Source organism: Rhipicephalus microplus, chromosome 8 (assembly GCF_043290135.1).
Source record: "Rhipicephalus microplus isolate Deutch F79 chromosome 8, USDA_Rmic, whole genome shotgun sequence".
Lineage (NCBI taxonomy): Eukaryota > Metazoa > Arthropoda > Arachnida > Ixodida > Ixodidae > Rhipicephalus > Rhipicephalus microplus.
Genome location: NC_134707.1, coordinates 42,962,588 through 42,975,546, shown reverse-complemented (window position 1 = coordinate 42,975,546; position 12,959 = coordinate 42,962,588). Strand labels below are relative to the sequence as shown.

Sequence of the window (12,959 nt, the reverse complement as noted above, 5' to 3'; positions counted from 1 at the left end):
CGCGTGAAATTTGAAATCGAAACTTCTGCTAGATCTCCACTGCCATACTTTTGTGAAACGCTCCTCTTTTCTACTGAAATGCAATGTATTCGTCTACTGTTTAATTCAAGCAATGCATAGTGACAATATTTGCATCCAGTACTCGTTATGTCAATCTGCTGCTACAAAACAAAATGTAAAACGCAAGTAATCGTGTGCCTGCATTTTATATTTTTTTGTAGCGGCAAACATTTGAAAATGAGTTGAGGCATTCCAATCTGCATAATCTCAGATTAATGTTATGGTTCAACTCTCACTTCTAAACCATCAATTATGCATATCTTTGGCAGACATGGAGTGTGAAACTTGAATAGTGTCTTTTTTTATCAAATTCCTTGCCTTATTGACGTGTTTCATTCTTTCCTTCTGGTATGGGTGAGCTCGATTTCAATAAACGAGGATGGCAGAACTGAAATGCTACAATGCGGCGGAAGCATATTATCAAACAACATCATACTAACAGCGGCACACTGTCTGAAACGCACGTGAGTAGCACACATATCTGACCGGAATCGTACAAGCTAGCTTTGATGTAGATTAAGATGCAGTGCTAGCTATTTGTTATTGCTTACTCCTACTGAATAAATGACAACCATCATAGAATGCTACTCTAGAGATAATTATCGTGAAGCATGGTGCCTTTTATGTAAAGTCAGAAGTGAAACAGGAGTTTCCCTCATCTTTGAACACGAGCTTCCAGCTTTCTACATTGCTAAGACATAACTCATAGCTTCACTGCATTCATCATCAGCAGCAGCCCAACTTCAGCCGGTGTGGAGAAAGTGTCCCCACCATAATTCTCCTCATTACCCACTCTTGTACTTGCTTAGCCCCCGTCACCCCCGCAGGCTTCTTGATCTCGCTGTAGAATTGTGAATTGGGGCTTCTGAATCATGTAAATGGGCGTGAGTACTGCACGCGCTGAGACGCAAGAGTCGGAAGGCACCACTACAGATTATCAAAAGTTCACCAGAGAAATTTGATCTAAGTGAGTCAATGAATGTAGTAGCGTTGTATTCTCATGATTCCGCCAGCTGATAAGTATCTGGCCACCGTGAAATCATCGACTGATTTCGTTACACCACTGGACACAAGAAGTGACGTTATCTTTCTCTCTATTTCTCCGCTACAGGAACAATATTCTGGTTAAAGTGATTGTGTACTACAACACCAGTGAGGCATTACATGGACCTAAATCATATGTGAATCGGGTTATTGTTCATCCGCAATACAAAAACGTAAACATGGGCTATGACATCGCTTTGATGAGCGTAAGTATTAACAATAGCGTTTCTGCCGTCGAGTTGCGTATTAACGCGACAGCGTTAAAGCACTCGTTTGGCAAAAATTTGGCGATAGTGTCGTTGGTTGGGAGCTAAAAAATATTGTCGTTTTTATGACCAAGAAACTGAGAAAGATTCAGGTAAAATATATAAAAATTTCCGCCTCCGATTGAGGATATAACCTAGGTCGTTTGCGTGGAAAGCAAGTGTTCGACCACACAGCCACGTTTATGCTTAGAAATGATTTCGCACTTGCTATGCACCCTCCACGTGGAGGAGGAGAACAAGAACAAAAAGAGAGAAGGCAGGGAGAAGTACCAGGTGCATGCCCGGTTTGCTACCCTATGCTTGGGGAATGGGAAGGGGGAGCATAAAGATGAGGAAGGGAGAGAGGAAAGAGAAGAGAAAGAGACAAAAAAGGATTGTCAGTCAATGGGCTGACGCTTATGCAGCGGTGGCTTTACACAAATATTAAAGGTGTTCAGATAGGCCTGCAGTTTTCAAAAAGTACAAAACGGCTTTGAATGCCTTTTGAGCCGACGAAAGACGAGGACGGTGTCCAATAGCATATAGAGAGTTGCCGATTGTTCGATTGTCGCAATGCGTCAGAAAGCTTCTGTCTTTCAGAGAAAAATCGATGCAACAGCATAGCAGATGGTCGATGTCTTCTTCGGTGCCGCAGATGTCGCAGTCCATATTGTCGGTCAATTCAATTAGAGTTGCATATGATTTTGTGAAGGCAACCCCCCCCCCCCCCTCCCCCCCAAAGGCAACAAAAAAAAATGGCCCCTATTCTACATGTTACACTGCAAATGTCGTTGAAAGACAATTGTCTCGCGTCTGGAGAGAGGGAACAAAACGTTTATTTGATGTTCTGCGCAGGAAAATAGGTGAATGGTATTCTGGAGGCTCTGCGTTAGAGTGCCTTGAGCGTGTAGCGTAGTCGAACGAGCACATCTAGGCACGTTATACACGATCGAGTGCCATCTGGCAATTATCTTCGAAAACGAAGCAAGGCGTGCGGCCCACGGAAAAAGACGCGCACCCATCTCAGAAGGGATAAGGTGCAGAACGCAAAGCGACTAGCAGGTGTCACCACCGTGTTGTCTTAGCAAAACGTTCGAAACAATTACCTTTTTGAGCACCGCGTTACACTGTCAGCGCAGCGTGATAAACGCTGCGGTCCTTAGAATTACTTGTGTGTGACTTCTCTAGTATAAAGGCACACATACAAAACATCTACGTGTTGTTATGGTGCCTCAGATATGCAGAATAATTGCTTTTTAATTGACAATCGCACAAGTATGAACGCTGTCTTTTGAGCAATATTGGTGGGCGCTGCGGATGGGGTTGGGTGTTAGGTGCCGTTGAAGATATCGTTAAAGGCGGACAAACAGACAAATGTACAGACAGACAGACAGACAGACAGGCAGGCAGACAGGCAGGCAGGCAGGCAGGCAGGCAGGCAGGCAGGCAGACAGACAGACAGACAGACAGACAGACAGACAGACAGACAGACAGACAGACCAAAATTTTTCCGTCGAAGGCCTCCAGAAAGACTAACGTCGTAAAAAACGAAGCTTCATGCCAACGAAGTCTGGATGAAGGTTGAAGTTATGACAAGGGTTTATTTGATAGAATCTCGTATGTCTTATGCTTGGGGTGTTCCAATCTACAAGGCAGAGACTACGTGCCAGGTGACCAAGTTGCTTTGCAGCGTCTGTTCATGACAAAGGAATCGGGAAAGTGTGCTCTTCTTGATGCGATGTACGAGCCACGTTGCCTGCGGATTTATTGCCACTGATCCCACAATGACCAGGCAGCTACTGAAAATTGACCACGTGACCGGTTTCTGTGACATGGTGAAGAAGCTTGACAACCTCGTGTGTTAACTATTCGAGGCAGCCTCGAAGGACTGACTGCATACTCTGTATGGCCGGTTTCGAGTCGGAAAACGCAGCCCATTTACTCCGTCTCTGGGATTTGATGTATTCTAGGGCACCACGCACAGCCGAAATTTCTGCCGACGTAGACGTAGTGACGAATGACAGCTTGATCCAGAGAGTGATTCCTCCAGCAGGAATCGCCACCGCACCGCCAGAACCAGACACTGTGGTTGAACTTTTGGTGTGCATGTGCACGTGGGTATGGTGCGATTTGGGCAAGAGGTGCAAACTCCATTGTTTTATGACAGACGAAGGAAAATTTGGTTTTTCTGTATTGCTGGAATTAAAAGACGTACTTGCGAAAGTGTCAGACACCACGGAGGGTACACCAATTTCTCCGCAAGCGTAAAACCTGACGTAAACAATGCACGATGCGCATAGACAATTGCACTAAATTTCGTGCGGGGCCTCTCAGTAGCGAGAGTTGGCAAGTGGTGGAAAGCATTCTTAGCGTGTTGCCTGAGGTACGTGCGCATTTTTTTAATGATGATGTGCGTCACAATCGAGTAGTCCTGTGCCACGTGGTCCTAAAGAAGTGCGTGCCATAAAGTGTGCGCCTTTTTGTAGTGGGCGGTCAGCTTCACCACACATTAAGCAGGACATTCAAGCTTGGGTATTTTTCATGCCTTGGACCATCAGCACTTCATTAGCACTAAAAGTAAAGTTTCAATTTACCCATAGCAGTATAGCTGTTGAGCATTGTTAATCACCAGCTAATATTATTGATGCAAGGCAGTGGAACAATCTTATCAGGGTAATATATGTGTGGCAGATTATGTGTGGCAGATAAGGATGAAGATGTTGTCTGCGTGCTCAGTACTGATACTGGTCCAAACTCTTACTGAGGTGAAGTTTAGTGACAAGGAGCATCCTACAAGTTGCGCATTAAACTCAGAGAAAGTATGGTGGTCAAGACGAGAAGCTTGACAGATTGTGCCATAAATATTATAGGTTTACACTTAAATTTCTGGGAAAGAGATTGCAGTTTCTAGTTCCGCTTACAGTCGAATTATGTTAATATTTGAGATTTACAATTTCTTATTTTTTAGCCACAATCAATACATTCGTTACAAGAATGAAGAATAGGAATAACTAAATGGGCAGCCATATATGGGTAAGATAGCATGTTAAAAGCTGCATTATTGGGCGGGTCTCCAGAATATCCTAAACATTGGCTTTACGGCACGTCACTTATCCTCCTGAATATTTTGCAATACCGAACCTTACCTGAACATCAGAACCGTGTAAACGTGAGCACGTTGATTCGCATTCAAGGCAAAAAAAAGTTCGGAAAGAACGAGGAAGAGACATATAGAAGAAACCGGCCTATAGCATGAACATTTCTTATTAGCTTGAACCGGTGTCATGTCGCTATACTTTATTAGCTTATACCAGTGTCAAAGTCGCGCATGTTCTTCATTGAGTCAATTAATTTTGATTGGCTTATTCAAGCCGAGTTCGTAAAGTAGCCAACCACTGTTAATAGCTTCGATCTCGGCCTGGAATAATTGTAATCAGCAGTGCATGGGGCGACTTGGTTGGAGGACGATTCGGGCGTGAAAAGTAACAGTCTTAACATTCTTTTAGCACCGAAGCTGTTAAGCAAACGATTTGTTGTCAGTTCATGGCTAAAAACTGTCGTGCTTTAACGCGTAGAGGCCACTGTGTGACTCATACGAAAACTAGATCATAATCAACAGGTAGGTTCCGCAGAAATTGTGTGCATCCCGCTATTCTACACCAATCCACTAATGTGAACGAGGCAATAGTCCGCCCAACATGTGTCTGTGAAGCAACTGAGGTGTGCTGGAAACCCCTCTTACGTACAACGAGAGAACACTATTGAAATGTAAAGGCAATAACAGAGGCTGTGAGAAGATGCCGGTTATGAACAGTCGGCACAAAAGCCGATTCACTCGTGAACGCGCGTAGTACGAACGCTTGATTTACAGCGCGTACGTCTGCCTCCGAAGTAAGAAGAAACACGTCGCAAAAGTGGCCGTCTCTTTTTTTGTGTGTGTCTTGATAGTCCTCTGCTCTGAGAATCGGCATAGAAATAACCTAGCCCCGTCCGCATAAATTCTATAATGACAACCTAGAAGCAACATAAAATTTCAGTCACCAAGAAAAGTTCTAAAAACAACTTGAGAGTCCACCAGATTGGTCTTCACAATCATCCAGTTTCCATGCTTGCGATGAGCTGCAAAGCATGACACCGACCACAAGAACAACAAACAACTTGAAGTGATTCACAAGCTTGAAGACTTACCAAGTGGCCCCTATCGCCGCCTTAGTAGCATTTATTGTATATATATATATATATATATATATATATATATATATATATATATATATATATAAACGCAAGGAAAGAGACAATCCAGGAAAGTTCTCACTCTTGAGCGCGTGGCCTTAGCCACTCAGGCATGAAGGAGTACCTGCTTCAAAGTTCACATGGCAAGCTATTTGTATCTACCACTTACCGCTGGTGGTGCCGATATCGGGGGACTTATAGACATGTTTCCTGCAATACCAGAGAGATGGCACAACGAGCGCGAGCGGTGCCTAGCTCGTTCACCTGCGCAGACTCTTCTTCTACGCGTACTTAACTCCGCGACGGGGTGGGTGGGGTAAGCGCTCGTGCGCTGGCACTTATCCTGCAGTGGGGGAGAATCATGCGCCTTCGGGAGGAAAGAAATAAGCGGAAGAACAGAGAGGTTAGCCAGTTCGTGCAATTTCAGCTTGCACTGGAACGAATGCGTTGTAATTGCCGGGTGCACAAAAGTCAGTTCGCTCGCTACACAGGCCCCGTTTGCGAAAAGAGCAAGCTTTTCACACGCAGCGAAGCAACAACTGGGACACTCTTTAGTTTACACTCATTTCTACCAGTGATTCCAATAATAGTATGGAAATCTGAGAGATGTGGTTTGAGGACAACCTTAGCGACATTACGGCGCGCACACAGTGAACGGGAAAGCGAAAGACGAGGAGACGAATAAGCATGAACTCACAACTCAGTTTATTGAAATAAATACACGAAATATATATCCCAGAGTAGCTCAAGAGTGCATGTACATAAAACAAAACAAAATAAAAGCAAAAGGAAGAATAATAACACACCATTAGACAAATTTTTATATTAGTAGTATTTAAAAGTGCAGAAAATTATGAAAGTCAAGTATGGCTCAAAAAAGTGAACTTCTTCTCAGTTAGTGCAATGGATGGGCTGCTGTCACTTTTTGTGTCTCTCGTTTCACCATTCACTGTGTGCGTGCCGAAATGTTACCAAAAAGGACCTGTGATTGCGTTTCGTACGTTGTTTTTTTTTTAAACAGAACGTTAAGTATCGAGCTGTGCACGTTGTTAGTTCGCTCTCATCCTGTGTGTGTTGTTTTCGAGCGTCATTCGTGTGTGAGCAGAGCGCTGAACGTTACGTTCTGCTTGACTTTCTCAACTTTACACCCCAAGATGTTGCTGTCGAGCTCATTGCTTTGCCCTTGCAGCAAGACTGTGACTTTTTTTTTTCTTATTCGTAGTTGGTGGAGCCACTTCGTTATGACGCATACGTAAGGCCTATCTGTTTACCTAAAAAAGCCAGAACACTTGATGAAACGCCTGCTTTGGCTTCAGGCTGGGGATACACCAATCCAGGTAAATTATTTACCGTGTGCATCTCGAGTACTCTAATAAACGATGTAGACTGGAAATAAATAGTAGACAAATAAAGTATACTACCAAAATCAGGCTAAGTATGTCCCACAAAAATGCAGAGCATTCCGAGCACTATATCTGATATGTCATGTGTGACAAATACACGACCACCACAAAAGTTATAAACAACATTAACGTATTCAGATAGAAAAAAGTTAGCATTTTCAGGTGCAATACCTCTCTAAAGACACTACTTTTTTTAATAAAATGCACACGTATTTCTCATTTAGTCCTTGCTTTTACTGTTGCACATTTATTTTGACAACCGTGCTATGATTCTTTTTTCTTGCATCTCAGGCATGTGTTTCCAGTGCATTTTGCGTCATAAAAACGCTTGAGTGTTGTCATGTCACCACCATGATTAATCCAAAACTGTATGTTATTTGTGTCCTAAGTTATGCCTTGTTTGAGTCTTAATTTAGAAATTATAAATGGTATATTGCTTGCTAATAACCAGCACTAAATCATCACAATATAGGTTTTTACTATTCAGGTCACAAGAAATTGTGGCATAAGCCAAAGTTCGCAACCTGTTCTCGTACCATTTCGCGTAACAATGCCGCATAAATTGGTAACAAAATATAGAGAAATATTGTAGCATCGTTTGAAAAAGTAGTCTCTGTTTCCTAAAGCAACACAGTTTTCACCGCGAGCTGATGAATATTCTACTTGAGTGTGGCTCATCATGATTATCTAAGAGCCCTAAGAAGAACAGAAGTGTATTTTCAGACTGTTGTTACAGTATGCTCGCATCATAATCGGCCCCATTGCAGGGCAGTGGTCAGCTTCATACTGGGCCAATCTACCCGGTCCTGTGCATTCTGTGACCTCGTTAAACGCGCAAACTTCTTTATTTCTGCCCACTGAACTTTCTGTACCTTCCTTGCTAATTTGCTTTCTCTTGAAATACAGTCTTGTACTTTTATATTACGAGCTATATATAATCGCTTGTGAAGATTTCCCGTCGCCCATTTCTTCTTGATTGCGACTAAGTCATGGTACTTGACACCTGTCTGTTACCTGGTCCACTCTGATCGTTTCATGTCCCTTACGCCTGCCACTTTCATTTTCATTGCTCGCTGCATCGTACTTGAGTTGAGACGTCGTAGTTTGTCTCCGGGTGATAAGTACCGGTAATATGCACTTGTTATACAACTTCCTCTGGGATGATTGTTGGGAACTACCATTAATAATTTACCCCATCACGGTGGTCTGGTGGCTATGGCTCTTGGCTGCTGACCTGCGAGTCAGCAGCCGAGAATCTCGGCTGGGGCGGCTGCATTTCCGATACAGGAGAAGATATTTGAGGCCCATGGGCTTACACTTGCGTGCACGTTAAAGAACCCCCGGAGGTCGAAATTTCCGGAGCCCTCCACTACAGCATCTGCCATATTCCTATGCTGGTTCGTGGACGTTGAAGGTACAATAAAGAGGGAAAATGATAATCAAGATGGGAGAGCCGGCCGCTGAAAACAACGTAGTGGGATAATCAGGGTAACAGTGAGAGTGCCTCAGACAGGCTGGCCGACGTTTCGATAGGAGGACCTATATTTCACAAGAGCACCCTGTCATCCTTGGCGTGTTAGTTTTAAAGGGGTTAGTAGTGAAGTCATCTCCTGCAGCGGTGGCACATGTCCCTGTTAATAATCGCCGTCTGAAGAGAAAAAGAAACAATAAAACAGAAAAGTGCCGTTCTCGCTTTATTTAAACTCGACTGCACTCCTCTGATTTATATGTTTTTTTTTCTTTCAGGCAGCGATTACTAAATGGGACACGCGCCACCTCCAGGAGAGGACATCACTACTAACCCTTTTAAAACTAACACGCCAAGGGTGGCACGGTGCTTTTGAGAAGGATAGGTCTTCCTATTAAAACGTCGGCCAGCCTGTCTGAGGCACTTCCACTGTTCCGTGCGTGACATCAGAAATTTCAAAATGTATTTTTGTTATTTTCGCGGCGCTGGCTTTAAGAAGTTTTGTGAAGCTTCGTAGTCTAAGTCTGTGGCACTCACAAATTACAAAGTACTTTCTTTGTATTGAGTGGGAACTACGTGAGACTCAGTAGATTCTTTCGAAATTCCTCACGTCGTGGTGTGCGGTGCGAAATCTCAAGGTGGCGTGGCTGCCCACACTTTCTTTTTTCGCGCATTTTCTCGCTTAATAAGTGCCGTATAGCAGTAAGAGTGGTGTTTTTTTGGATTGTAATATTGCAATTCGCTAATACGAAAAAATTATCTTTTTGCTCTTTAGTGTTTCATATGCTGTGTTCTGTAATTGAATGGATGCCTCGGTTCTTGCAGCAGGCAACCCTTCGCGAAACTTGCTTTATGTAGTGCTGAAGGTATTACCAGACCAGAAATGCAAGTCCGCATTGTATGATACAGAAGCTTGGAAAGTCAGCAGCTCAATGTTACTGTGTACTCACACTCCTGGAAAGGATATCTGCATGGTAAGATAAACAAGCGAAACTTTATTAAACTGTAATAAGAGGGGAGCTAGTTAAGCCCCCATTTCACCGGTTCGCATGAACAGCAGAAAGCACGTGTGTGCTATAAAAAGTGAGAAGGAGGAGGAGGAATAGAAGGTGGAGAAGGACGGGGGACAGAGAGGTTAGCAGAAAGTGAGTATATGCCAGGTGGCCTATAGGATAGCACAGCTCTAAATAGAATAGGTATAGTATTGTAAAGATAGTATAGTATTCTACCGACTGCGAAAGGAAGCGACTGTGGTGAAGAAAAACGCAGGAGAGAAAGCAAAGGTGGCTTGTGTTACAAAGAGGATAAACGTGTCCAGCAGCTCCAAGCATAGCATAGTCATTGATATTTATACTCAAGGAAAGGAATAGAAAAGTGGGGGTGAGGTATTAGGAAATGCGCAGAGGAGGGTAAAGAACAAACTAGTCGTGTATAGTTTGGTTTAGCAAGAGGGTGAGAGAGGAACGTGGTGGTAAAGAAGCTGGATCTTGGAGTGAGAAGCAGGACAAGGAGGATGACGCACGGAGTTACTGTATAAAACCATCTACTATCAACAAAAAAGTTCTACGAGACGCAAACTGTCCGATAAGAATATTTGACACTTTGTCCGGGAACGTAATTTCGAAATAAATGTTCCACACTGCGCTTGACATTTCAACCACTACACACAATAGCTTGATTACAAGCATTAGGCGTCGATATGGCAGAAATGTGCATTTTTTGGATCCAGCGTCCTGCAAACTTTTGCTGTTGATAGTAAACTGTCGCTCAGAAAGGTGGGAAAGAGAAGTGAAGGTAGTAGCAGTGATGTGATGGTCAAGAGGAGGAAAAGAAGAGGGCAACACAAGACTAGGGTGAATATGAGTTTTAGGAAGGTGATGTGCAAAGAAAAAAGGAGAGAGGAGAGTAAATAATTAAAAATCTTTGTATAATATAATTTAGGAAAGGAGTAAAAAAGGAAACTGAAAGTGAGGACGACTCCGGTAATGTTGAATAGGAGAGAAACACCAAGGAGAGATGGAAAACTATAGCCTAACTCAGCACCAAGCACGATATATCGTACAGTTAGAATTGGTATGAGAAGGTCTAAAAGTGAGAGAAAGGGGCTGATAACCAGCTCGGGAGAAAAAAGTAGGAGAGTGACCAATACAGAAAGCGAGCCATGTAGAAGTTAAGAAAGATGACAGGAAGTAAAACGAAAAAAAATTACAATAAAAGATGAAAGAACGCAACCCGAGTTCTCGAACCGATGACGCTTGCTTGTCAAGTTTTCCGTTTGTTGAGGTTGCACAGACACGAAAGAGCGTTTGATTTTGTTTTTATTTTGGTGTAAACTGTGCGATTTCATGCGCACCATGTTTGGGATTAAAGTAAATATTCAGCCTTTAGTAACTTTTTTCTCGTGAACATGTAATACCTACGCATAATTTCGTGCACTGCGCCACATCACCAAGCGGCCACCATCACTTATATTTGCTACAATGGCATTGTTGTAGCTAGCATATGTTACTGGCAATAAGCTGCCACACCACGTAAGCGTCAACACAGAGTACTCAATTATACGGTGTGGAACAACTATCGATTGCGATCGTTCGAAAAAGACAGATCACTTGTCGAGAAAACGAAGTATGTGGTGTTCATGCAATTGCAGAATTATATTTATTTTTACTCAGTTTGGTACTGTTTGCTTTGCCAGTAAATGCATTCACTTCAAATAGCAATTACATTTTAGAGATATTTGTTAATGTCTATATAATGAGATCTTACTCGCCCTTTTCCGTCATAGGTTCTAAATTCAAGAGTGAACGTTTTTTTTTTACAGAGGCTGGCAAGTGTTGTCAAACCTTCTAAACTCTTCAGTCTACGGGTATCTCAGGTAGCACGCTGCCTCAGGTAGACATCAATTTACAGGAATACTATTTATAAACACCGAGATAGGTAACGCGTGGTGTTTCACATTCGGGCTCTTGAACTAATGTGGTATGCAATTTTAAAATTATTTGGACTTTCAATGTATAAAAAAACTGCAGTGTCATTCATGTTCAGAGCGTCTGCTTATTTGGCTATCTAGCTGTTATGCGTCGGTGACATACTCTTCCTTGCACGATCTCAATTTCAGGGTGATTCTGGTGGACCACTCACAGTTTGGAACGAAAATGGCCTATCGGAAGTAGTGGGCATTGTGTCGTTCACTTTTGAATGTGGTTCTCATCGTTACCCGAGCGGATTCACTCGCGTCTCGGCGTTCACCGAATGGATAGACAACTCTATAAAATCGCCCCAGAACTGGAAGGAGCTGCCTGTCGCCTTCATAGATTAGTTAACCAGCGTCGAATTTCCACCTATTTGTACTTCAGTGAACATTTCAGGCAACAAACACGTGAACAACATGGTGAACTTACCACAAAGATGCCATAGTGTATCAGTACAATGGAAGCCTAAATGACAAAAAAATGTGACAGAAAATAAATTGCTTCTCACTCTTGACGTTTGCAGAGTATTTTTGTTCACATCAGAGGTGTTAGAGATAAAGTCGTGCCATACAAAGTTACTAGAAAAGTACCAACATTACCTCAAGTGTTGAATTGCGCAAACAAGGAAGGGGCTAAAGGGGCAGATGATGACAGACAGAACGCACTACTACCAACAAAATAACAACAATCATTCTTAAGTAACATCATCAAGTTATAGTTTGTGCATCTAGTAGTCAGACCAAGGACGTGAATTCGGTTGTTGTCTTGTCTGTCGTCCCCTTCATCTTCAGTCTAAGTCCCAGACGACTTGCGCTGAGTTGTTCTGCCCGTGATAAAATAACCCGGACTGGCGACAGAACAATAATGACAGAAATAAAGAGAATGACAGAGCGTGTAGGTGGAAAAAAGTTGAAGTTCTTCGTGATGCGGCATTTGAAGTCGCGTTTCCACGGTGCAAATCAGTGCCGCAACTACTCGGCTATCAAAACACGCTAGCAAACAATAGGATCACCGTAAAACAACGTAGCACATCCTTTTCGATTCTATTTCGGACATAAGCAAAGTACCTCCAGGGCTGTGTGAAACGCGCAGCACAGTCACAGCGAAAGCTGGAAGAACGGTTTTGCAAAGTCTTTTCTGAATACTTTTTGGGTAACCGCTACAAGCACGCTTGCCGTGTACCCGCTACGCCAAGAATAATCATGAATTCTGTGTAGCGGGCTGGCATTGACTACACTTACCTTCATCATTCTTCGCAAAAGCATGATGGCCTCTACACACTTGCAAGGAAACTTGTGCCAACTTTTCATAGAGAGGGGTGAAGAATTACGCACGAATTACGTATGCGCCACAGTAAATAGGTGATCAAGAAGAAGCCCTTGTATTGTGTTAGAGAATTCGATGAGCCTCTGCCCACGTAATTCGAATTACGCAAAAGCTTTACAGCTCGTATTAACGCGATTCCTTTCTAAACATCAACCCTGCCTAAGGCAAGTTTGCGGACGAGTTCCAAGCGCTGGCATGGCTGAGTGGT

At 43.1% G+C, this 12,959-nt stretch overlaps 1 protein-coding gene across 1 annotated transcript; it reads left to right on the top strand.

Annotated features, from left to right (window-relative positions):
• Positions 1 to 414: 414 nt before the first annotated feature.
• LOC119165791 (clotting factor G beta subunit-like) lies at positions 415 to 11,939 on the top strand. The gene is made up of 5 exons (XM_037417843.2): positions 415 to 524; positions 1,172 to 1,310; positions 6,805 to 6,919; positions 9,279 to 9,427; positions 11,572 to 11,939. The coding sequence occupies exons 1-5, from the start codon at positions 454 to 456 to the stop codon at positions 11,770 to 11,772; spliced, it is 675 nt and encodes a 224-aa protein (XP_037273740.1). The 5' UTR covers positions 415 to 453; the 3' UTR covers positions 11,773 to 11,939.
• The last annotated feature ends 1,020 nt before the right edge of the window (positions 11,940 to 12,959 follow it).